General features: G+C 39.5%; 1 protein-coding gene across 1 annotated transcript in view; it reads right to left on the bottom strand.

The window, feature by feature from the left end:
- The window catches only part of RAI14 (retinoic acid induced 14), an 89,030-nt gene that overhangs the window by 30,366 nt on the left and 35,249 nt on the right, over window positions 1-23,415 (bottom strand). The window contains exon 3 of the mRNA XM_082497231.1: window positions 5,753-5,883. Within this exon, the coding sequence (XP_082353357.1) occupies window positions 5,753-5,883 (131 nt within the window). The remainder of the gene's footprint in view (window positions 1-5,752; window positions 5,884-23,415) is intronic.

Genomic DNA, 23,415 nt, shown 5'->3' with positions numbered 1-23,415 from the left:
ATTCCACTCCATGGGTCTCATTTAAAAGCCTACATGATTGTCAATGCAGTAATGTTTGTATGAAATGTGGATTTTTTTCATGTATTGCCAAATTATAAAATCAAAGTTAAGTATTGTTCCTCTGTTATGGAGATAAGAACATTTCCTCTCACTATACATTAACAATTGGCTCATGCTGAACGTTAATTAGCCCAATTTAGTATCCTGCAGAGGATGGCTTCACCCAACTATGCCCAGATGTTTCACTAACATTTCTAAGTGTTAGTCTAAAGTAGAAAGCAATTTTTCAGGAAACTTAATATCAACATCTTAATTGAATTATATCCATAGCAATGCTTCAGGGAGAGGGGGCACAAAAATGAACAATCAGGATTTGAACCTGAAAAGAACTTCAGGAAGGTTTTGGAGGGACAAAGCTTTTACACCCAAATCTTCCACAGAAATAAACTTCACAAGAAATTTTGGAATAAGAACCAGATTTCAGCCATCTGTTGGCTAGAGATAAAACACAGGTGGAGATCACTGTGGTCTTCCTTAGTTTATCCATGTTCTGAAACCTAGACATTGTTATGACCATCTGGACCATCATAAATTAAATATCATGAGAAAAGTAAATTAAAAAACATTTCCTGTCAGGTATTATATGGGGTCAGTGGAACAACAATGAACTCCATTCCTGGAAAGGTGATAATCCTCAGTCACTAGACCTTTCTTGCAGCTCCTACCCTGGTACACTTTTCAAAAGACAGTATGCTAGTATGCTTTTTTACTTAAGGGTTTAGGCAATTTTAAGTGATGACACAGAGTCTGTACAAAAGAAGCATTTTTTAGAGCATGGTGGTAGACTGAGGACCCCAACACATGCACAAGAAAACAGTGTAGAGACTGCCTGAATTTCAAAGGTCTCCTAGAGGATTTATAGGAATTTCTAATCAAGAAAGGGAGGATAAGACAATTCTTTCATTTCATAGGCACTGGGCTCACCTGACTTCTCCAATTATGATCAGCTGTCTAAACCATTTTGTATGGTTTTCTTTCTCAACAAGAACAGTATAACCACTGTAGTAAGTCTGTATTCTTCCAATAGTTTCCTTTAAGATAAATATTATTACGCACAAGAAAAGATTGTCTCCCAAAGTTAACTAAAGCCTGATTTACTTTTTGAACAGTGATGTCCTTTACGCCACTCTCCCCACCTCCTTATACAACTAAGATCCAAAAGACAGAAAAGAAAAATGAATACTATGTACATGATACATATAAAGGATTTGGGGCTGGAATATGTTCCAAACTTTATTTTTGGTTCAGAGTCCAAGGCATGAACATTCTGGTTCAAATGAAAATATATCATTTCTACTAACCGCTATTGTCAATAGTTTTGTGAAAGACTCCTTTAAGAGTGCATTTGTGGAGGTTTATAAAGCTTTTTTGTACCATTGTCAGACTCATTTAATTAAACAACAGCTGATTCAATTGCAGCTAAAAAAATTTACAGAGACCTATTGTTCCATTTAATAGCCATAAGCATTGAATTCTAGTGCAGTACCTTGCAGAAACATGCAAACATGGCAGTGATGGACTGGCACACAGACAAAATAACTTTAGGACAAGGAAGTGCTGCCATTTATACTTTGGGAATCCTTTCCAAAATCTTCCCTCCCCCCTTCATCCCCTTCAATAACAGCAGCAGCTTCTTTAATAACAGCCCATTTGAACACTTGCTCTTGTGGAAAGTGCAGTACATGAATGAATCCTATCCCCTCCTGAAAAGGCTCTCTTTGAAAACCCTTTTTTGTTTGTTTAAGTGGGATTTAATGATCAAATTCCAAACTGGAAAGCACTGTTTTGTTGTTTAAGGAAGCTGGACAAAAAAACCCTATCTGGCAGAATAAAACTACAATGGCCGAGTCAGATTTCCAGATAGGTTCTATTACAAGTGTGCTTGCCAATAGTCTGTGCTATGTAAGTAAGTGGGAGCAACAATGGGGTTGTGTCAACTTACACCAAAGGTGGATTTGCTCTACAGCCTTAAAATTGATTTATTGTTTATAGAAAGGACTGAGTCAGAGGCAGGGTGGTGTGGAAAGTGAGACAAGTCTTGAAAAAACTCATTTCATTACTCTGATGATACTTTTTAAATACTTTTTTAAGGGGTACTGCTGGAGGGTTAAGCCTCCTGATGAAAATCAGTAAATATTATCTCTAAGAAATTTACTGGTACCTAGACCTCATTAATATAAGCATCTCTATTTTACTGCATGTGGGCAAGTCACAAATAAAAGACCTATAGGACAGAGGCAAAAGAGGACATAGGTGAAATTTAGGTGGTTATCACAGAATCACAGAATTATCAGAGTTGGAAGGGACCTCTAGAGATCATCTAGTCCAACTCCCCTGCTAAAGCAGGATTGCCCAGAGCACATTACTCAGGACTGCATCCAGGCAGGGCTTGAAAATCTCCAGAGAAGGGGACTCCACAACCTCCCTGGGCAGCCTGTTCCAGTGCTCCGTCACCCTCACCGTAAAGAAGTGTTTCCGTGTATTTGAACGGAACTTCCTGTGTTCTAACTTGTGCCCATTGCCCCTCGTCCTGTCACTGGGAACCATTGAGAAGAGCCTGGCTCCATCCTCCTTCAACCCACCCTTTAGATACTTGTACGCCATAATAAGGTCTCCCCTCAGCCTTCTCTTCTCCAGGCTAAAGAGTCCCAGCTCTCTCAGCCTTTCCTCATAAGGGGGATGCTCCAAGCCCTTAATCATCTTAGTTGCCCTTTGCTGGACTCGCTGCAGCAGTTCCCTGTCCCTCTTGAACTGGGGAGCCCAAAATTGGACACAGTATTCCAGTTGTGGCCTCACCAGTGCAGAGTAGAGGGGGAGAATGTCCAAAACTGAGCTAGAGCTGGAGCACATCATAGCGGAGCAATGCATACAATACTCAACAGGACAAAACCAGAAAACCCTGGTCTCTGGTCTCTGTTCTTCTCAGTTCAAGCACTTTATATTAAGAACCCATTTGATTATAAACCAAAAACTTAGAAATACCCCTTTAAGCATGAAAAATTAGAGACCTCTCCGCCTTCTTTTTAAAATAACGTACTATAGTAATATACTTCAAATAAAGATCTGGGCAGTATTGAGAATTTTGTTTGTAGGGTTATTAACAAAAAAAAAATAATGAGAAAGAAAACATCTTAAAAGAAACATGTCACACCTTAGGGGAACAGACAATGACAGACCTAACAAACCTGTATTGCAACATGTAATTGTTTCTCCTTTTTTGCTTTCAAGCACATTCCAAAGTCTTTAATCACATTATGCACATTGTTACATAATTGAATCAATCATGTTGTTCTGGTTAGTCACCTTCAGCCTAATTATGTAAACAAATGCATCAATATATACTCACAGGGATCAATAGACCACTCATCCAAAGAGCTTCCTTCCCACATAGCACTGCAGACAGCTTTCTAAAATGTAACCAGTGAAATCTGAGCACGATGGTGGCTAGTTGTCACAGAAAGACCTCTCCAGATTGCTCTGTCCCAGCATGAGAGTTTCCCATGTTACAGATGAGATAGCTGACAAACTAGTACCGTGCTTCTGCAGGACACTACCAGACCTCAGTGCTGGGCTTCAGCAGGGTCTATACCTCCAAGCAGAGCTTCTGACAGGGCAAACTAGCTATGTGAGGCCCCCAGAATCACTGTGCAGGAATGAAGCCCTGGCATCACACTGCAAACATAGGAGCAACAAGCCTACCTAGACAGAAACGATGGTTGTGCATTTTACACACACTAAAAGACTCTGAAGAGGAAAAAATACAATCAAAACACTGCCCATTATTAATATGCCACACTGAACAACATTTCTGGGTCATGATACTCTGGTAGCCATGTCTCTCCAGGTCAGCATCACTGTTTCTACCCCTGTCAGTCTCTATCTTTCAAAACTGAGAAATAACCTGAGTAGGTCTGTGAAGTTTCCCGATGCAGTGGGAGCAGAATGAGAACTGACACACTGTAGTTTGGTATCACAACAATACCATTTTTTCTTTGTTCTCTCTCAAGCTTTCTTTTAAAACACTACACAGAAATACCTAAAAAAGTAAATGACAATTAAATGAGCACACAGAACAAGCAAAAGCAGAGTTTTTCATAGCATTAATCCACATTTGTTCCAAGCGATTAAAAGAAGTACTTGCATCTGCATTATTAGTAACTGCATCATTAATGTAAATATATTATCATCAACTTCTTTGTAGTTGCAAATCAGGATGAAAAAAGGGCAATTTTGTAGTGTGTCCCTGTAAAGCTGAAAATCATTGCACTGGATCCCTACAGTTACAACAATCCTATTTCTTAGAGTTAAAAGGTTTGTGTGCACCCATTGATAATTTCGGTCTTAGTTGGCTCCCTAGAAAAATTTAGAGTATCAAATTATATCTGAAAATTGCAAACTAGGTGTTACATTGGATGTAGTGCAGCTTAAGAATTTAGCTCTGAAGTTACGATGACTGTAAAAACATGAGATGACAGACATAGCTGTAATTCAGAAGATTCAATGGAAGTCATTCTTTGATTATGTCCAAAAGAAAAACACACATATGCAACTTGTTAAAATTAAAAACATACTAAAGTGGGGAGAAAGCCCACCTGAAGTAATTAGAGGACCTGGACTTCTGTAGTAAGAAGTTGCAGGTCATTACAAGTCACAGCCATCATTCAGTTTCCTCAGATGCAGAACAGAAATAGAGCAGATGTAGGAAACTGAAACAGACCAAGCATGGTTTTAGGTACATAGTTTAGTGATGGACTTGGCAGTGCTACATTAATGGTTGGACTTGATGATCTTATAGGTCTTTTCCAACCTAAACAATTCTATGATTCTAAGAGGTAGAGTGTGACTCAGTAAATGTAATCCTAATCCAGAGGTAATTCATTAGAACTTATTATGTGGTATAAACTGCCTTGTGCTGCCTCTCCCAAAACTAGAAATGGTTTTCCTTTCTCCCCACCTATCCAGAATTTTATGCAGGCTTTAGTTCTGTCACAGGATGCCTATTTCCCATCTATCCATTTCATCATCTTCCTAGGCCATAATAAAGAAAGTTTAGGGATAGCAATCTCTTGGCTGTAATTTTCTTACTGGAATATTTTATCATCCATAATTCACAATGTTCACAGGAGAACAAGAGGAAGAACAGAAGAAGAAAATGCTATATATAAAATATATTGAGACAGCAAGAGAAAACCTTCATTGCCCAACTTCAATCAAAACTAGGAACAGTTGCATGAATCATTAGCATCTGCAAGATTTTAAAACCCAGTCACCATAGTTTCGGTTGAAACTAACCCATTAGAAAGAAAAATTTATCTTCATTTCTCTGTCATTAAACTAATGTTCATGGGAAAAAATAGCCCCAAAGATTAATGCTGTTTGGACTATGCAATCTGCAGTGTGCCGTGAAATTCCCTAGTCCTAAAATACCCTGTCCTAAAATGGCCCCAATATACCCAGCAATCCAGCTTCAAGTTACCTCAATGGGTTTTGTGACTCTGAAATGGATTTTTAAATGTAGAATTACAAACACAGACTACCAGAAAGGGGGTTTCCCGAATGTATTGTGCTCAGCCGAAAAAGAAAACATTTTCAGGATGGTCCCTGGTTCTTAATTCCTGTCAGTGGCTTACATGTCCAAGGCTGTTTTTTAATCCTCCCTTGTGCTTAAATCACAAGTGTAAATTGGACTTACGCAGTTTTGCCCTCGCTATCTTGTTTGGTGGCACTGGCTCCCTTTTTACCCAGCAATGAAGCCACTTTCTCAGGATCGCCATTCTCCACCGCTTGCAACAGCCGATCATCATTCTTATTCCACTCATTTATCTGGAGTAAAAGAAAAAGAAGGGAGAAATATTTTTAGTACCAGCACTGTGTCCAGGCTCTCCTTAATGATCCTGCACACATCACCATTGAAAGCTGAAACAAAAGCCCAACCCAAAGAAATGGCACAGAGAAAGCTGCATAAAAGTAATTTGCAAGCTGTGCAGCACAGGTTCCCAAGGACTCAATGGCTCAGGCCAGGGCCCAAGATGCAGATGATCTCTAACACGGAAACTCTGTCGAAGAGTAATGCAGGAAAAAGTCCTTTTGATCTTACTGCATTCAAAAAAAGTTCTCCCTAATTTGTCTAGTCCTGGTTTCTATTCTAGAGCTGCACTGGCCCCATAGGACCTTCATCACGTAAATCATGTGGATAAGCAATGAGGTGCCTCAGCTGATTCACACCCCACCCTAACAACACAGGCCAGCCAAAATTTTTCCATGTTTAAGGACTTTCCCAGCTAACACTTTGTAGAGTATCGGGTTAAGAGACTGACCTTTGCAGACTGTAACTAGTTTTACTGATCCCCCACATTTTTCTTTAAAACAAACAAATCAACCACTCAGATAGAGGCACATCCCTAGTACTGCTGAAGGAAAAGATGACCACTCTAACATTTAAATCTTTCCAAACTTAATCCACCAAGTCTTTTTGCTCCTTCTCATCAACTGAATCAGAGAAAGAACACTACTTCCTAACATGATGATTCCTCCACACCCTCTGAACTCTCAGGACATGGCTTATTTCCTCTACTAAACCTCCAAGATGCATCTAGCAAGACACTAAGAAAACAGAGGACAGTCAATGACCTATATTCCACGTGACCACAGCAAAGCAAGCTCTGGGAAAAAGAGTGCAAGTTGCATCCATGCCTTTTAGCCTGGACTGACAACAGGGTTCCATCTTCAGGAGGAGCAATCTGGTGCAATGGAAAGCTGCATTTGGATTAGTGTTAGCACCCCACTACACTCAGAAGAATTATCTTTAACAGACTATGGCTTTCTCTTTGATATCAGTCAGCTCATCTCCAGCCTGACTGCCTATTCATTAGCATTCAAATTCTACACAACTTTCACAATGACTAAATTCATATCAATACACTCCTTGAGAAATGCTCTTTGTAAAGTTAAGAACTTTACAAAGTAAAATACTTTGTTCTGATGCTTAAACACAGACTTTTTTGCCCCTAGCTGAACAAAAAAATTTAAGTTTCTCTGTCACGACTTGTGAGGAAAAGTGTATGAGGTGCACACTGATAAGAACTAACTCCACAGGCTGTGCACACCCTGAAAACAAGAACAGGAGAAAAGTGTTCCAGGTTACTAGTTATTTAAAAACCATATATATAAAAAAAAAATCAAACACATTAGGGAGAGTGCAGTCTGAGGAGAGCAGACAGGAACTGAAAGAAGACCACTTGGAACCAAGGCAGCTCTGTCAAAGGAAGTGGCATGCAGAAGACAAAGAGCAATTGCAGTCTGTTACAGCAGTGGTATAATTGGTGGGTAAATGCACATCAAACAGGTTATATTCTTTATTCTTATAGCACTGGAGTAAACCTCTGTAGACTCTAGAGTATTAATCACATCAGCAAAACAAATTGTTTCCCCTAGCAATATTTAGACTCTATGACAATGTGTGGTCAGCCAAGCAGCAGGCTCCACCTAAAATGAAACTCGTTGCATATTCTTCATTTGAGGAATTTCATGCTTTAAAGAGAGCCTATCATTAAAAGCAGATGTTAAAAAAAAAAATGTATCTTACTTGTAAATAACATCCTTTAAAGTTAACGCTGTTTGTTTGACAGCATATTATGTCTTTTGTTCTGGAGTTTGTCCTGTTTCTGTGTTTTTTATTATTCAGTCATATAAGACATTTACATACAGGACATTGCTGAATCACCCTTATCCACAGATCACCAAGATGACTGTAAAGCATTGGTAGCACCTAACTCTTGCACTTTTTTTCTTTTTTTCTTTTTTTTTTAAAGTCTTGGAAAAGAAAGGAGAAGATGGCAGGTAACATGATAATCTACACCCCCCCACACATGTCTAAACCATACAAACCTGTACTTTGAAAAAGAAATACAACACCTAATTTAAGGTTTTCTCATGAGAAATAACCAGTTTACTTCTGAAACGTGAAACAGAATAAGCTACAGGAAAATGTTAAGATTAAGGCCTGCTGAAAATCCTTGGCAGAACAGCTTTCAGAACACCATTCAGCTTTTTAGAACAAACCCAGCCACATCTTCAAGAAGCATTTTCATGAATGCTCCTTCAATATTCAGCTATTCAACTGAAACATTATTGACACAGAATCCAATATCCAGTATTCTGGTATAAGTAAGCAAGCACACTAATGTCAACCCCCAAATTTCAGAAAGAACTGAGATAAAGAGTCAATTTGCCATTTGAGAAGCTGCTGTGATAACTATATCCCTGTCCATAATTACACTACCATTAACATCCCAGACCTGAGAGAAACTAACACAGCTGGATCCCAAATTACACCTCAGTATTCATCTAGTATAGAAGCTGTACCTAGGAGATATATAGATATTGAATGGGGAAGCCTGGCATGTTCTGAAAGTGATTCTGATGTTGCAGAATGATGCTATGTTCATGTTTAACAATGCTATGTTTACCGATGCCTCACTTTAAAAAATGCTTCCTATTTATCTACAGCTAAACAGACACCCTCATATTAAAGAATTAAACAGAACTGAACTTGGACAAACCATTAAGTAAAGCAGTCTCTCACAGGGACCCTGAAAACACTCAGTTCTATCAGGTCCATCTCAGTGTGAAAGGAAGGCTGTCAGTGTACATTGCTGTATTTTTCACACACAGCTGGTATATCTTTTTCATGCTTAGTGGAAAGTGGTAGAGGCTGAAGGCTAGGATAGGAAGATCTGTATTTGGTAGTCATTTTAGACCCCTGTTTTCAGTTCTGTATCTAATTAGTGTCTCTTTTTCTAAGCACTGTGACTCAGAGTTGTTAAAGAAATGAATAATTTTAGAGACTGCCACATACCTAACCCACCTACATTAGCTCTTCCAATTGCATGTTTTCAGATTTCCTTACTGATGCTGTAACATCTTTAATCCTACTGTACCAGCAATTTTGTTTTGCTCATGGAAAAAAAAAAAGGAAATATGCACTTCCCTTTCATCATTGCACAGCAGAGCTATGCTCACTTATAACTAAAATAGCTGTGTTCCACATAAGATGCTTAAAAGGCATCATGCTGGATTGTCCATATAAGTTATACATCTTTTCATTAAAGTAATAAAGATTCCATTCTAAGGCATCAATAAACATGTCGTTATTGTAGATGAAATGTCAATTTTATATTCAAGCTCTCTCAAAATTCTACACATTTAACTGTAATGCAAGTTATATAAATCTATTTCCAGACCTCATTTTATTTTCAAAATGAAACTACAGATAAATCTGTCCACACAGAAGAAAGAACTATGCAGGCATCAACTGTTGCTCAAGTATTCCTCTGATAGGATTGAAGTGTTTCTTTCTTCCCCACTGCGCTCAGCATTGTACAGTGCATTCCAGAAGTTAAAGGTACAGCTAATAAAATAAATGGAATGCAGTGGACTCTCAAAAACATCCATTCCAACGGGGAATTTTAGCTCTACTACCCACCCTCTTCAGGGGGAAAAAAATAAATCTAGAGGGAAAGAGAATACATGACACTCAGAAAGACACCGTACCCAGGACTTCGCAAGCAAGTAGGAGGCATTTAAGTCAGAAGGGCTTTCACAGTGCCAATCAAAAATTGCACAGCCACTGCTGCCCAGAGCAGATCAGAAAATACAGCTCTCTGAACAGAAGCAGTGACTGTTGCATTACAAACAATTTCTGAATATCTTGTAATATTAGCCTGGTTTTGACTCCACAAGTCACACTTCTTATCAAGTATCTGCCAAAGACTTGGGAGGTAACTTCTGCTGGGATAATGCAAAACAAGGGTACTCCCAGCTATGGTTAACATTGTTCATTGTAAAAGCCACCTTGAACTCTCATTTATGATGCAGCAACAGCATTTTTTTCTCCCGGAAATCATGCACATGAGATGCTCTCTTCTGCGAAGAGTACTGAAGGACTGAGGCAGCCAGCATAACTGGAGACCTTAACTTCATAAACACGCTGCATTAAGCTTCCTCCACCACAACCCCACAAACCATCCCATTCCACTTATCCAGGCTGCCCAAACACTTCCATAAGGCCCCTTCTTCAGCGGCCCCAGTGCCACATCCTGCCCCCTCTATCACAAGGCTCTTCAGCACTCACCCCTTACATTTATCTCCACTCACTAACTCCACTTTCACATTTCATCCAAGTAGCACAGCACCATCCACCAAATAGCCCCTGGGAAGTTTCAGTCCTGTTACTACCACTCTTTCAGGTAGTATAAATGAATGTTTCCTCTCATGTCAGAGATGCTTAGACATGCATCATTTTGAGCAAACCCATGTAGGGCACATCAAAGTGAACGTTAACTCAGAGTAGCAGTAGGGTCTTCAGGAAAATCTCTTTACTATAGCACCAAAGCAACAAAAATGTCAGACTCGAGCAGCTAAGCAGGTACTTTTCATCAGCAATAAAGCTAAAGTTTTGGGGTTTCTGCTTGTTTTGTGTTAAGAATGTTGCAAATATGCAAATTAGCCACGAGTAGTACAGCATGACACGTAGTGCTATACATGCAGCACGCAAATAAAAAAAATCTGAGCCACTCAGTGTAAAGGTAAACACATGCGTGTCATGAATTTGGAAGAAACTCATCCTGGAAAAGACTGAGGTTTCTTTATCTCCACATCCCCCTTCTGTAGGCCACATGCCAAACTGTTATCAACAGCCTTCCTTCAAACAATTAACATTCTGCAATAACAATGGTTTGTAAACACATGCAAAACTCAGCTGATGAAACACACATTTCAGCTTTATATAACAAAATCGGTACTCCACTCAGTACTTCTTCGGGTTTGGGGTGATTTTTTTTTGGTGGGGTGGAAGGTTGATTTGTTTGTTTTGTTTTGGTTTTTTTTTGTTTGTTTTTTTTTGTTGTTTGTTTTTTTTTTTTTAAACATATATATCTGTTCAGCTTAGGTAGTGATGATGAACATTATGTATGAAGAGAGAAAGTATAACTAATCAAAGCTCAAGAAGTGCAATTTTTTGGATAAAACAAGAAATTTTCAGTCATGCCTAAAACCAGCCAATCTCTTCCTATTAACAGTAGTATAATTATGAAGGGGATCAGATAATCCACCATCTATAATAAACCCCAACTACAACAATGACCTGCCATGCTGAAGCAAGGAAACACAACACAGTGACAGTTGAAAGGATGGTAAGCCAAAATCCAAACATCAGGTGGCTTAGCAGAGCTGAGTTGAATGAAATTTAACATCCCTCTCAAGCATGCTCTTTAGTCTTAATTTTCATTTTTCAGACAGAAAACTGTGTCATATGGCCTCAGTCCGGTGCCGCTCTTACCAGCATCTCTCTGGTAACAGTTAAGTGTTTTCTATGTTTAAATATTTAGGAACCTGGGAAAGAAGTTGGCAGAACAGAGCTAGACCGGTTTGGGATGGAAAGCCACTTCTGCACAGGGCACTGTCCAGTCAAGGTTAATAGAGTGAGGCAGAGTGCAGGAGGACTTGATTTACACCATCAGTTTATAAGATTAGTGATTAAAAAGGGCGTGATACTCAAACCAAATGCAGAGTACTCACAACACCTTCAATGATCACCATTAAGATAGGTTGAAAACCAGCTCCATCAGCCAGACACACATTTCAGCAGTGGTTGTACTGACAGTTCTTGACCATGTGTCTCCTCTAAGCTTCCTCAATGCACAGGTTATTTTCTCTGCAAACCTAGAGATAAGTCTATGGTTGCAAGATTTATTAATAAAGTAGTTACTGTACTCTTGGGGCTGAAACTACCCAGTAAAAATCCTTCATCATTGGGATCACACACAGTGTGTTGACAAGCTGACAGATTGTTTTTGAGTACACAGACAAACTTTCATATCGGAGCCTATTTTGTATAGTTAAAGCTTGCACTGCCTATTTTACACATTTTTCTCTGTCACGAAGTAAACATTTTCCTTTCCAGAAGAGACACTCAAGAACTAAAAAGTATTTTTTAAAAAGGTAGTCATTCGTTTTTCATCACCACCACATCAGGCTAAAGCGTCGGTTGCCTTTAACATTACCAGTAAATGCCATGCAAGAAATAACAACATATAACAAGAGGTGATAGTTCTACTTAGCACTTGTACACAGTGTTTTCTGTGTGGAAAGACCTGAGCAAACATTAGCTGGACAACAACTTTGTTTCTTTATCTTTGGCATGCAGCCTACAGGAGATGATTTAAGTGACCTTGCATTGTTGCAAACCTACTGGAGACAGAGTTATGTTATCGCTGCTGAAATCAGAACTGCAGGGAAGCTGAGCAGCAAATTGAAATTCCTGATAATTTCAAACTCAGCAACTCACTGTCTGAAAAGGAAAGGAATACTTAAAGACTGGCGTCACAAACAATCTCATGGCAAAGACGCTGAACACCACTGCATCACAAGGTCATCCACAAAAGTCTGCCATGTGCTGGACTTCCCAAGAGAGTCTTAAAACCAAGAACAATCCCATTGTAGGGAATGCATTCACTAGACAAAACATCTCAAAATTAAAACAACAGACAATGGCCTTTCTCAAAAGAATGGCTTATCTGAAAACTTCATAACCTAGGAGTCAGTGATATGTGGGTAAGCAGCCTAGTGATAATGTGGGCAAGCAGCCTACACCTTTCCATGCCCTCCATCCCCAATTCAGAGACTGTGTGGTGGGAGTAGAAATCTCCCTTGCAGAGGGGCAGGCTGTCATTGAACTTACCAGCAACAGCTCACCCATGTCTCTGGCAGCAGCTCCCAGGACATTCAGAGCTTTGCAGGTTCCAAAAGCTGCTGCCTCCCAGGCTCATTTCAATCACTGTGGCTCTACATCTTCCCTGCACCTTTCAAAGTCTGCCCACGGTGCATATATAACACCAGAGGCTTTGCAAGCTGACCTCTGTTGCACGGCGCTCCACTGAGGCAGCATCCTGAAGGCCATACCAAAAGATGCCACATTCATCAACTTTACCACAAGTAAGGTCTTGACTTCTAATTAAGTTGTCAAAAAAGCAAAGTGTTACAATGGCTTTCAAAGTAATTAATTGATAATATCTAAATGCCACTAATTGCTACAAGAGAAATAGTCTTTTCCAGCTTCACAAGGCCATCCATGTTCCCTATTTTCGGTGACTGACAACTCATAATATTGATTATATTTACATAAGAAGACAAAACATTTGCAGCTCACAAAGCTTACACATGCATTTCTTTAAAGGTGGAAACAGCAGCAGCAATGCAAGTAACCCGTGAACATTTTACAGCCAGAAGTGTTAATCCATTGTCCTCTTCTTGCTTCTTGAGCTACTGTACCTAGTCGGGGTAACTGTCCACGCAAAGCGCATGAGGTCTGTTCGACACTGGAGGCTGTATTTGTGTCAGACCATGAATTCCATTTGAACTGGACATAAAGCACCATGGGGAAGGCAGGAAGCAGTTGAAGTGAATGAACCAAATGGTAACAAAAGACTAACGGTAGATTGTCAGTAAACCTTGATAATTACCCATTCATTGGGTAGCTTCTGTAGATAAAGAAGTGATTATTATCCAGGCAAACCACTTTTTCATGCTGAACCCCAGAATAACGCAACTGAACAGCAAGTTACTCAGCAGGGCGCTTCTATCAGCCAGTGAGGCTGCCCGGAAACTTTCCTGGCAAAAAGGGACTACAAGCTGTGAAATGAAAGGGTCTTTCACCAGCAGAGAAGGGGAAAGATGACCTGACTGAAATGGTGTGAGACTACAAGTTTGGGAGGGGTGGGGGTGGGGAAGTTATAGAAAAAAAGTTAAGTGTGGCCTGCCTTGCTTAAAACAATAACTGGAATTTACAGCAGGCTGTGAGCTGTGCTCCAAGAACACTCAAGAGGTAAATGAAAATGGAAAATATGCATTTAAGAGTTTGTTGGTTTGCTGAGATATTTGTGTTTCTTGTTAGTAAGTTTCTTGTTTGTTTTGCTTTTTTGGTTGTTTGGTGTTTTTTGTTTGGGTTTTGTTGTTTTTTTTTTTGTTGTTGTTTTTTTTTTTTTTTTTTTTTTTCAAACCTGTGTTTGCTTTCACAATTTCAGCCAAGCCTTAAAACGCTGAGTAGCCATAAGGTCAGCATAGGGAATCTGCACAATTAATAAAGCAGAGATAAGCAGCCTCTTCGTAACTCAACTGGAAGATTTCACCTCCATAAAAGTAAGAGCAAGAGGCTGAGCCCAGAAGTCTGCAACGAAGGCCAAGAGAGTGTGACACTGTCCACCCAGACCAAGGAATACAGTTGGCCCACATCTAGTGAGATCAGAGGTACATGGTGGAGTTCTGTGTGGGTTGGGAGGCACAAGATCACACATGCTCCTTATTTCACTTCCTAGTAAAGGCCACAATGTATTTTTCCATAACTTACTACTTTTAAGCCTTTTAACAAGATGTCCTGGCTTTAGCTGGGACAGCGTTTATTTTCTTTCTAGTGCTTGCTGTGTTTCAGATTTGGTATGAAAGGAATGTCAATAACGCATACTGTTTTAGTTGTTGCCAGGTGTTTATATTTTTCAATAACTTTTTTCAGCTTCCCATAGAAGCTGAGAAGGAGCCTAGCTAGAACAATGGAATGGCCAATGGAATATTCTGTACCACAGACATCATGCTTGGTACATAAATGGGGGTTGGCCGGGGCACAGGTACTCACAATCACTACTCAGGATGGTGCCAATTCACCAGGTGGTGAGAGTGACTTCTGCCATTATTACTATTGTTATTTTCCTTTTTTGCTATTGTTCTATTAAACTGTCTCTATCTCAACCCATGACATCTTTTTCTTTCCCTTTCCCCTCCTTTTCTCTCTCCTCCCCCCACCTTTCTCGGGGGAACAGGGGATAAGTGAGCTGCTGCATGGTCCTAGCTGCCATCTGGGGTTAAACCATGACACAAGATACAAGAAATCAATCTTTTCATTTGAGGAACAGTGAGGTTTCCTGTTAACATCACATCTAGGTACATCAGGGCTTCTATTTTCTCTTAAGCAATTACTGATGTTTTCAAGTAACCAATTTCATTCCAGTGGAGATAAAGGAAAAGTGATGAGCAAACATCTCACAACATAGGAGGCATTAGAACAGAGCCAGAAAAACTACACCTAATTCATTATTAACATACAGCCAGAGCATTGGCAATAAGTTCAGCTACTGTGCATTGTTTATCACCTCGTATGTCACCAAAACAGCAACTGGAGATTTCTCTTTACTTTCAGATGGCAAAGGATGTAGCAATAACCACATGATCTGTAACCAACCGATCATTCTCAATAAGACAGAAGTAAAGCCAAGAATCAGTTGTGTATATTTGTATAAATGAAACTATGTTTATCTTAACACAGGAAAAAAAACACAAGGGTTTTTTTTTTAAATAGAAAAGCCAATCAATCCTGTTTGAAGCAACCATCTCCCATTGTTCTGCCTTTTCTCATAGTTCTGAAGATTTGCACTATAATGAACTCAAATGACTATTCTTCTCATCTTGAAATTACTCAGTAAATATTACCAAAACTAAAATACATCTAATGAACTACCGTTTACTGCTGGACACGTGGCAACTCTTTCCTTCAAATAAAAAAATCCATGGGTTGTCAGAACACAGACTTAAAAAAATCCCCCACACTTCTCGAATGGTTATCCAAGGACCACCAAGAATCCTCAGGTCTTCCTTACAGTTAAAAAGAAAAATATATAAACAAGAAACTGATTATCAGCATGAGATACATGAAAAAGACTGCTTTCTAACAAAGGATTAAGACTGAAAAACTACTGAATCAACAGATTTTAGTTATGCAGCAAGGTCAAATTGCAACTCGCATAAGGTCTTTCAAGTTTGCAGGATTTCTGCTGCCTAACAGCTTCATGTCAGTTGGGAAAAAGAAATGAGGAGATTTAAAGTGAAATTGGCTGTACAATCTAATCTCACCTTTTATCTGGTAAGTATATTTCAGTGGTAAGCAGGCTGTAAGATACAGGTACAATGCCAACCATGCAAGCAAAGTTTGTTTATTCAGCTATTGTGTTGACTATTTTGCACTCCTCAATACTGTGTTAGACACAATGGTCTGTGAGGATCAGATTGTGCCTAATGACCAGGGCATACATACATCTGAACTCTGCCTAGAGATAGTAACAGAACAGCCTGTTAGCTTTCAACCTCCAACGCCGCTCACGTACCACTTCCTTAGTGGATTGTTTTTAAATTCAGCACCACTTATTTCTTGGTATGATTATCTGAGCTGACAACATCTACCCAGATTTTTAGTAACACCCTCCAGTTTTTGCTGACCAGGAAATTTAGGCAAGAGAACACAGGTGGATCTTGATGGATCCTTCTTGCTTCCAGATAGCAAATGGACATCCATCCTGCTGGAACCTACTCAACTGCAACATTATCTCACTTACTAGGACTGGCATTTTGTAGACCCATGGCTCCATCTTTCCTCCTGTCTACAGCTAAACTTCTCCAAACGTTGCTTATCTTGCCCCTTCTGCATAGTAAGCTGGTTTTCACTAAGTTTAGAGCTGCTGCTCTTTTTTCCTCCCCATTATTCTGCAAAGGGGAACAGATACGCAAAGGCTAATTATGAAATCTGCAGACAAGAAAAAAAAAAATCAAGACCAAGCAGGATCGCACAAAGTTCATAAATACATTAATTGATCAGCGTTACTACTGCTGTAAGATGTATTCGTAAGGTACCAGCCAGCATGGCACCTTAGTTTTGTATTGCAAATGTCTACATGACATCACAGCTCACCATGAAAACTGTCTCCTTTTCTTTATTTTCCCTCTACTAGTAAGACTAAAGTAGATTACTTGACAAAACTCCACCATCTTAGTATTCTCCACAAGTGCCAGAAAACATCTTAGATGGTCGTTTTTAAAACCTCTTCACATTTTTATACCTACTAGAATGCCATTGTAGGAAGCAACACCATTTCAAAATTTGTAATTAAATATGTATTAAAATCTCAAAACTATTCAGAGTAGAAAACCAGTCTATTTATAGTTGAATTTGTCATTCTTGTAAAGGACATATCCACTGTTCCTGGGTTATAGCCTTCTATTCTGAAACGCACAACAAAGCCAAACAAAACACAGTGCATACATAGAGACAAATCCCTATTCCAAGAAATTATTTTGTTTGGAGTCTTCAAGGACTCAACTCAAACTCCAAAAGTACTTCACGACTACAAAAGAAGGCAGAAAAGTTTCACTGTGTGATCTTCAGGAGGCCAGTGATAGATGTTTGTCCCATGGATTGACCTCTAGATCTAATATTTGTCAGTCTCCTAAATCAAATATTAATAAAGCAGCAAGCTAAGCGCAGCTACTTTTGTTTCCCTGGGTGCAGTGAAGGATAATCCAAGAGTCATAGGAAAGCTATACCTAAGATACATTCCCAGTTGAAGTTAAGAAATTGGGAAAGCAAGCCATTGTTTTGCAGGAAAACAACATCTACTTCAGCAGCCAGAGAAGAGCATGTGAGATTTCACACCACCACATCTTCCCACATTGTTTATCCTCCACATCACATGCACTGAGAATCAGATAAGTCTTTTATGCGTCAGACTCTCTGTATGTGGAACAGCAACTGCCCACACGTGTCTCTCCCTAAGTAAAAGAAAAGAACGAACAAGCAGGCACTCACCCTTTAGGCCTCATCTGTAGAAGGAACTCCGCTTCTCTAGAGGGATGAATAGTAACATGCACAGCCTAGATTTTCTGTTCAGCCAGCATGGACAGCCTCACCTTCATCTGATGGGGGCCACAGCTGGCACACCATTCCCCAGGCAGCCTGTGGAAATTCAGTTTCGGCTGCCCCAAGCTAGTGCTGGAGTTTAATTCTTGCCCATTTGAACAGTGACTGAGCTACCTGCTGCCTGGCACAACCACCCCAGCTCAGCATTAATGGACCCATCTACACATAAATACCCCCCACCCCCACCCCCATTTTCATCTGAATATTCCTATTCATGCGTGCTTTACCGGAGCAGTAAGTGCTCTCGATACAGTGCTCTTGCTAATTCGGATATACTGCACCTCACCAAACGTGCTGGGATTATGCACACAAGACAACAGAAGACACAAACAGATATTTTTTTTTTTAATTAAAGATTCACTTGGCTCCTATTAATTACTTCTAGGCTGGATTCTATTTGCATGACACAATTATCAAGTTACTCTTTTGTCAGAGATAAGTGCTGCCAATGGTTTGTCTGTTGTAGTCTTGATCCCCCTCTGATGAATACTGTTGCTGATACATCGAGAAACCCTGCTTTGGGTTGCCTAGCTTGTATTCTGATTTCTACCCAAGGTCCATGCACATTTTCTATAATAAGAGAGCTCAGCAGCTCAACAACCTAGAGATTTTCACCTCCCCAGTACAAAGCTACCGTGAATTAAAAATCTACAATCAAAAGATGCACAAAGCATAAAATCATGAAGGGCAGTACAGTGCCCAGAGTCTCTTTGGAGACAGAGCACACAATCCCATGTAAAGTGAGTGGGCCTGCTGTACTACCAGCCCCTTTCCCATTATCAAAAAACATCCCTGTTACATCCCGTCTGTCAGGGTCCATGGAGGGGCTGACGTGAAAGAGAAGTGCCTAGTAATAATATAAATCTTATAAAACGTTTCCCCAAAGCAACCTTACCCCTTTGATGCTTACAAGTAGAGCAACCTGACAAATATCCCTACATAGTCACCCTCCCCATCACATTCTGTTTACCCTACATACATTTTAGAGATTGAGACCGCACACCAAGGCTATGCTGGATTCTGTGGAGTGCACCTAATGCAACAACTATGAATGAACAACTGCTGAAATTTAGACTGTTCCCAGGAGCAGATGGCCAGTCAGTGGTGAGGTAATTCTCATCCTTTTCAATAATTTACGTGAAAGAGTGGAATGAGAGAGGGAGCAAGGATTTGTAACAGGTTTTAAGTCTTCAAGGAAGAAGAGGTAACACATAAGAGCTTTATGAGTCATGATTAAAAATGCAAAGAATGTGGGTTTGTTGTTTTTTAGTTTCTTTTAGGAATCCACGTTACATATCTTTGGGGTTCCCTTCCATCTCATGAGATAGGAAACCCAAAATAACATACAAGCATATTTTTTGCATCCTGTAACAGCATCTTTAACAGATTCAGTTAATAACTGCAAAGGATTACATAAATAATAAGCTGAAAATGGGGTAGTTTTCATTGCCAGAGACAGCAGAAGGTTTCCAAATTTTATGGGTTAAAAAAGCCAATAAATTTAACAGTCTTTTGAAGATACTAGTATAATCCTTCCAAAACTGAAGAGAACAGATGACTCAACCATATGGCTAAGTTCCACTAAAATTCTGTCTTGTAATCATAAAATATGATGTAATGTAGTTTGGTCCCAGGAGAAGGAAAGGCGTTAGACATATGTGACATGCACAAGCATTCCCTGGATCCATCTGGCTAGCTATTTTTTAAAAAGGTATTACACAAATAAGCAGGGTTTTTCAGAAGCCTCCAAGATAAATATTCTTAAGCCTTCTCTTGGAAAAGAAATAGGTATTGCTTTTAAAATCTACATTAATGCATCAAACACTGCCCAGCTAAGCAGATATATTGAACTACTTGTTACACCTTTCTGCAGCAATGAAGCTTTAAAAAAGTTTGCCTGCATAAACTTTGAAAGCAATCTGTGGTTTATTACTACTTCACATTTAATCAACATGAAGATGCTAGAAAAAAAGCGTTTAAAGGACTATTTGCAAATCAAAAGAAGCTTCCCTTTTAAAAATATCTAGGGAAAAGAATACACATCAACTGAGACTATACATACACTAAGTGGCAAAGAATATTATTTCCTGCATTATATAAAGATTGAACAAAAAAAAACTGCTGAGGAGGAAATCGGCACCATCAACCGCGACAGGTAAAACACTTTTGAATTCATTAATTACCCAAATACACACAACAGAAATCATCAATACCTCAGTTATTCATATATTTCACATAATCACTTAGAATTAATGGTAACCATTCAGTACATTGTTATCACTCTGGTCCTCGTTATATTCAGGGCACCATGTAAGAAGGTATGCACAGATGCCTTAACTAAGCACGTAATGTCTAGCAGTTCTATAAAAAACCTCCACTTTTTATTGTATGTAGTTTAAATCCACCCCCAATTCAAGTCAGGCTACCAGAAAAATAGACTGATTCCTGTAAGAAATGTAAGGAAAAATGACAAGCAGCAGTAGTTTCATTTTTCATAGTGACAAACTAGCAAGGGAAAATTACTGGGGACTGACTGAGATATAATTGCTCCAAAGCCGTTCTGAAACCACCATGTTACAATCCTCCCCTACGTAATAATACCTTGCTCCGCAACAGAGACATGGCCCTGGCGGCCACTAAAAGTGCATACACTGAGTATCCTTTTTCATAAGAGCGCACACACTTAACCACATCAACATAAAAGTTCTGAGAAGCAGCAGAAGTCAAGAAGGCTACACAAGTGAGCCAGGAAAAGCATCCGTGTTTCCTGTCTCCCAGTCCAGTTCCTACAAAATCACAGTGTTAGGAATCATCAGGTAAGGCATAAAGAAGAAAACAGAATAACTGTGGACTGTACACCAACTGTACATGAAAGCTGTTTACCAATGTGCAGTATTGGTCTCTTTCTCTAAAATGCCATTAGAGCTAGAAAAGTTTTAGAAGTGCAAAGAAGATCCAAACCAGCACCTGTATGAAAAATAGGCTAGCGTCCCTCAGCCTCAAAAAAGAGGCAAATTGAAGGCAATACAAAGTTGATAGAAATCAATAATATGGGGAAGGTGGATGGGGATCAACTATTTGGTGTCTTTTCCAGAACAGTGAGAGACCATCACATGAAAGTTGGAACCAGTTCAAAAACAAACAAAAGAAAGTCAATAGTAGACTTGTGGAACTGTTTTCAAAGGACGTTGCGGACACCATAAGTTTACGTGGGTTCAAGGAGGGACTACATCAGGTACAATTAGGGACTACATTAGGTAGATTTCTACATTAGGTAGAAAGATTCTCTACAGATTTGGAAGAAAGATTGATTCAAACCACAAGGAATGAATTCCCAAGTCCAGGAAATTGCCAGAGCTGAAAATAGTCAGCAGCTATGAAAGTATTATGGAGAACTGTCATACACACTTGCTCAGTGCTTGCTCTTCCATAGATATGCACTGACAAGCACTACTGGAAACAAAAGACTAGGGACCCTCAGTCTGAACCAGTCATTGTCATTCTGTTCTTAACAGAAATCTGTTCGGCCCCATTGCTTTTTGCACCACTGCTCCTATTCCCTCTCCTGCTCTGCAGAGCAAAAATCAGCGACAAAAATCAGGACCAGGTCATGCTAGATACGCTGCCCTTAAAGCAGCAGCTAACCACATGTGGTGACACTGCTTTTCTCCAGTAGAAAGATGGAAAGTAGAAAGAAAAAAACCAGCATAGCTACCCATCATCTCACACACATTCCTAAGAAAGGAACCCACCCCTGTGTTTGAGCAACCTGTATGCTATAGGTCCCTACAGATCTCTTAGCTTCTTCTCAAGTATCCAAAGATAATTAAGAAAAGCAAGGCAGCAATCTTGAATCCAGCAGGCCAGCTCTGTATCACCAGCCCAACATTTTTTGGATGACTACAGAACAAAAGTGGTTTAAAGCCACCAGATTTGGCTACGCTGCCTTAACCACTCAGGCAGAAAGCCGGAATGCTTTTGATCGTACAGTCTTCTCATACCCCAGCCACTGATTCCAACAATCTTCTGGCAAGAGCTTATACTGATAACTTGAATCAAGGGTTGAAGTCTAAACTGAGGACAGGCTACAGCCACACTTTAATTCAGGGTTTGAATAAAAACCTAAGGATGGATAAAAGTCATTCTGACAGCGGCTGAGGACAAATCTTTGCTGTGAAAAGATACAACTTCAAGGGACTATCATCTCTTACATTAAGTACATTTTATGCCATGCACATCCCCCTATAGTAATATTGAACTACTTGTTGAATCAGGCATTTTGAAAGTTAAATATCTTGTTTACGTACCTAAATATGGATTTGAAAAAGGAGGTCTCAAGAATGTGGCCTGCACGTTAGCAGAAAAAAAAAAAATTGTTTAAACTGCTGAAGTATCATCAACTACATATCAGTCTTGCTTTATCCTTCTAAAAAACTTCACTGCATTAAAAAAAAAAAAAAGTACTTTTATTCGGAGAACTCCACATAGTATTTCACAACAGCCCTGCAATTACCTCTGAGAAATCAAATTTTAAAAGATTTTGGCCTAGTATGCTGTTTGAATGGGAAGAGACTGACAAAGCTAAGACAGTGAAATAAAACTCCTGTTACTTTTCCAGAAAAGGTTACAGTGAAGATACTGCTATTAGCAAAATATGGGAGTAATATTACTGTAGTGACTACAGAAATTACAGTGACGTGTGAACAGATGAGTCCTCCATAATCTCACCACCGAACATTGCTATCCGCTAGAGGAAAAAAATATCCAAAGCGCTCTTCAGCATCTCCAAAGAAGTCTACAAGGCTGAATGATTATGCACTGGAAAGTGTTTCCTTAGGAGTGAGGAAAGTTTTGGCACACACTCTGCAACGTCACTATAAATTAAACCTCTGTGCTGCAGCTGTCCAAGGCTTTGTACTCAGTCCCTGACACAACATGTTGCCTCAGGCTGCTTGCTGAATGCCTGCCCCGCCACTGAACTGATTTTACTATGCTCCTCTTTGTAAAACTGGGCTGTTATGCTCACTACAGGCTGGCCACCTCCAATGTCGCTTTCTTTTAACGCAAATGCTGTTGATGGGACAAGACATCAAACACTGGGCCAAGGCTTCACGATTGATGGAAGGTTACCTGCAGCCTCCATGGTGTGTTGAAAAGAGCTCGGAGGCTTTTATGCATTAGCTTTTCACACTGGAAATTAAAACAAAGAATCAACATCAGGTATAAATGAGGGGAAAGAGAATTCCAACATTCCAGTTCAGTTTTGTTTTGAGGTTTTGTTTTGTTTTGGTGAGGGCTTTTGGGGCTTTTTCTTTTTTCTTAATGAAGGCAACAAACATTTTGGCTAACAAAAAAAAAAAAAAACCTACATTATTTGGAAATAAATTAGAAGTTTTAGATTAATATTGAGCTTCATGGGTAGCTAGCCACTTCCTTAGCTTTGTTTTATTTTAGATGCGTCATTCTTTTATTTCTATGCCTATGCAAAAAGTTTTCCAAACATTTAATGTCAAACAGGAAAACTGAAGTGGAAAGTGGATGACAGCCAGTCCAACTGAGCT

Source organism: Vanellus vanellus, assembly GCF_965231255.1.
Source record: "Vanellus vanellus genome assembly, chromosome: Z".
NCBI classification, from domain to species: Eukaryota; Metazoa; Chordata; class Aves; order Charadriiformes; family Charadriidae; genus Vanellus; species Vanellus vanellus.
Note: the sequence above shows the minus strand (reverse complement) of the source record. Positions and strands in the feature narration are given on the sequence as shown.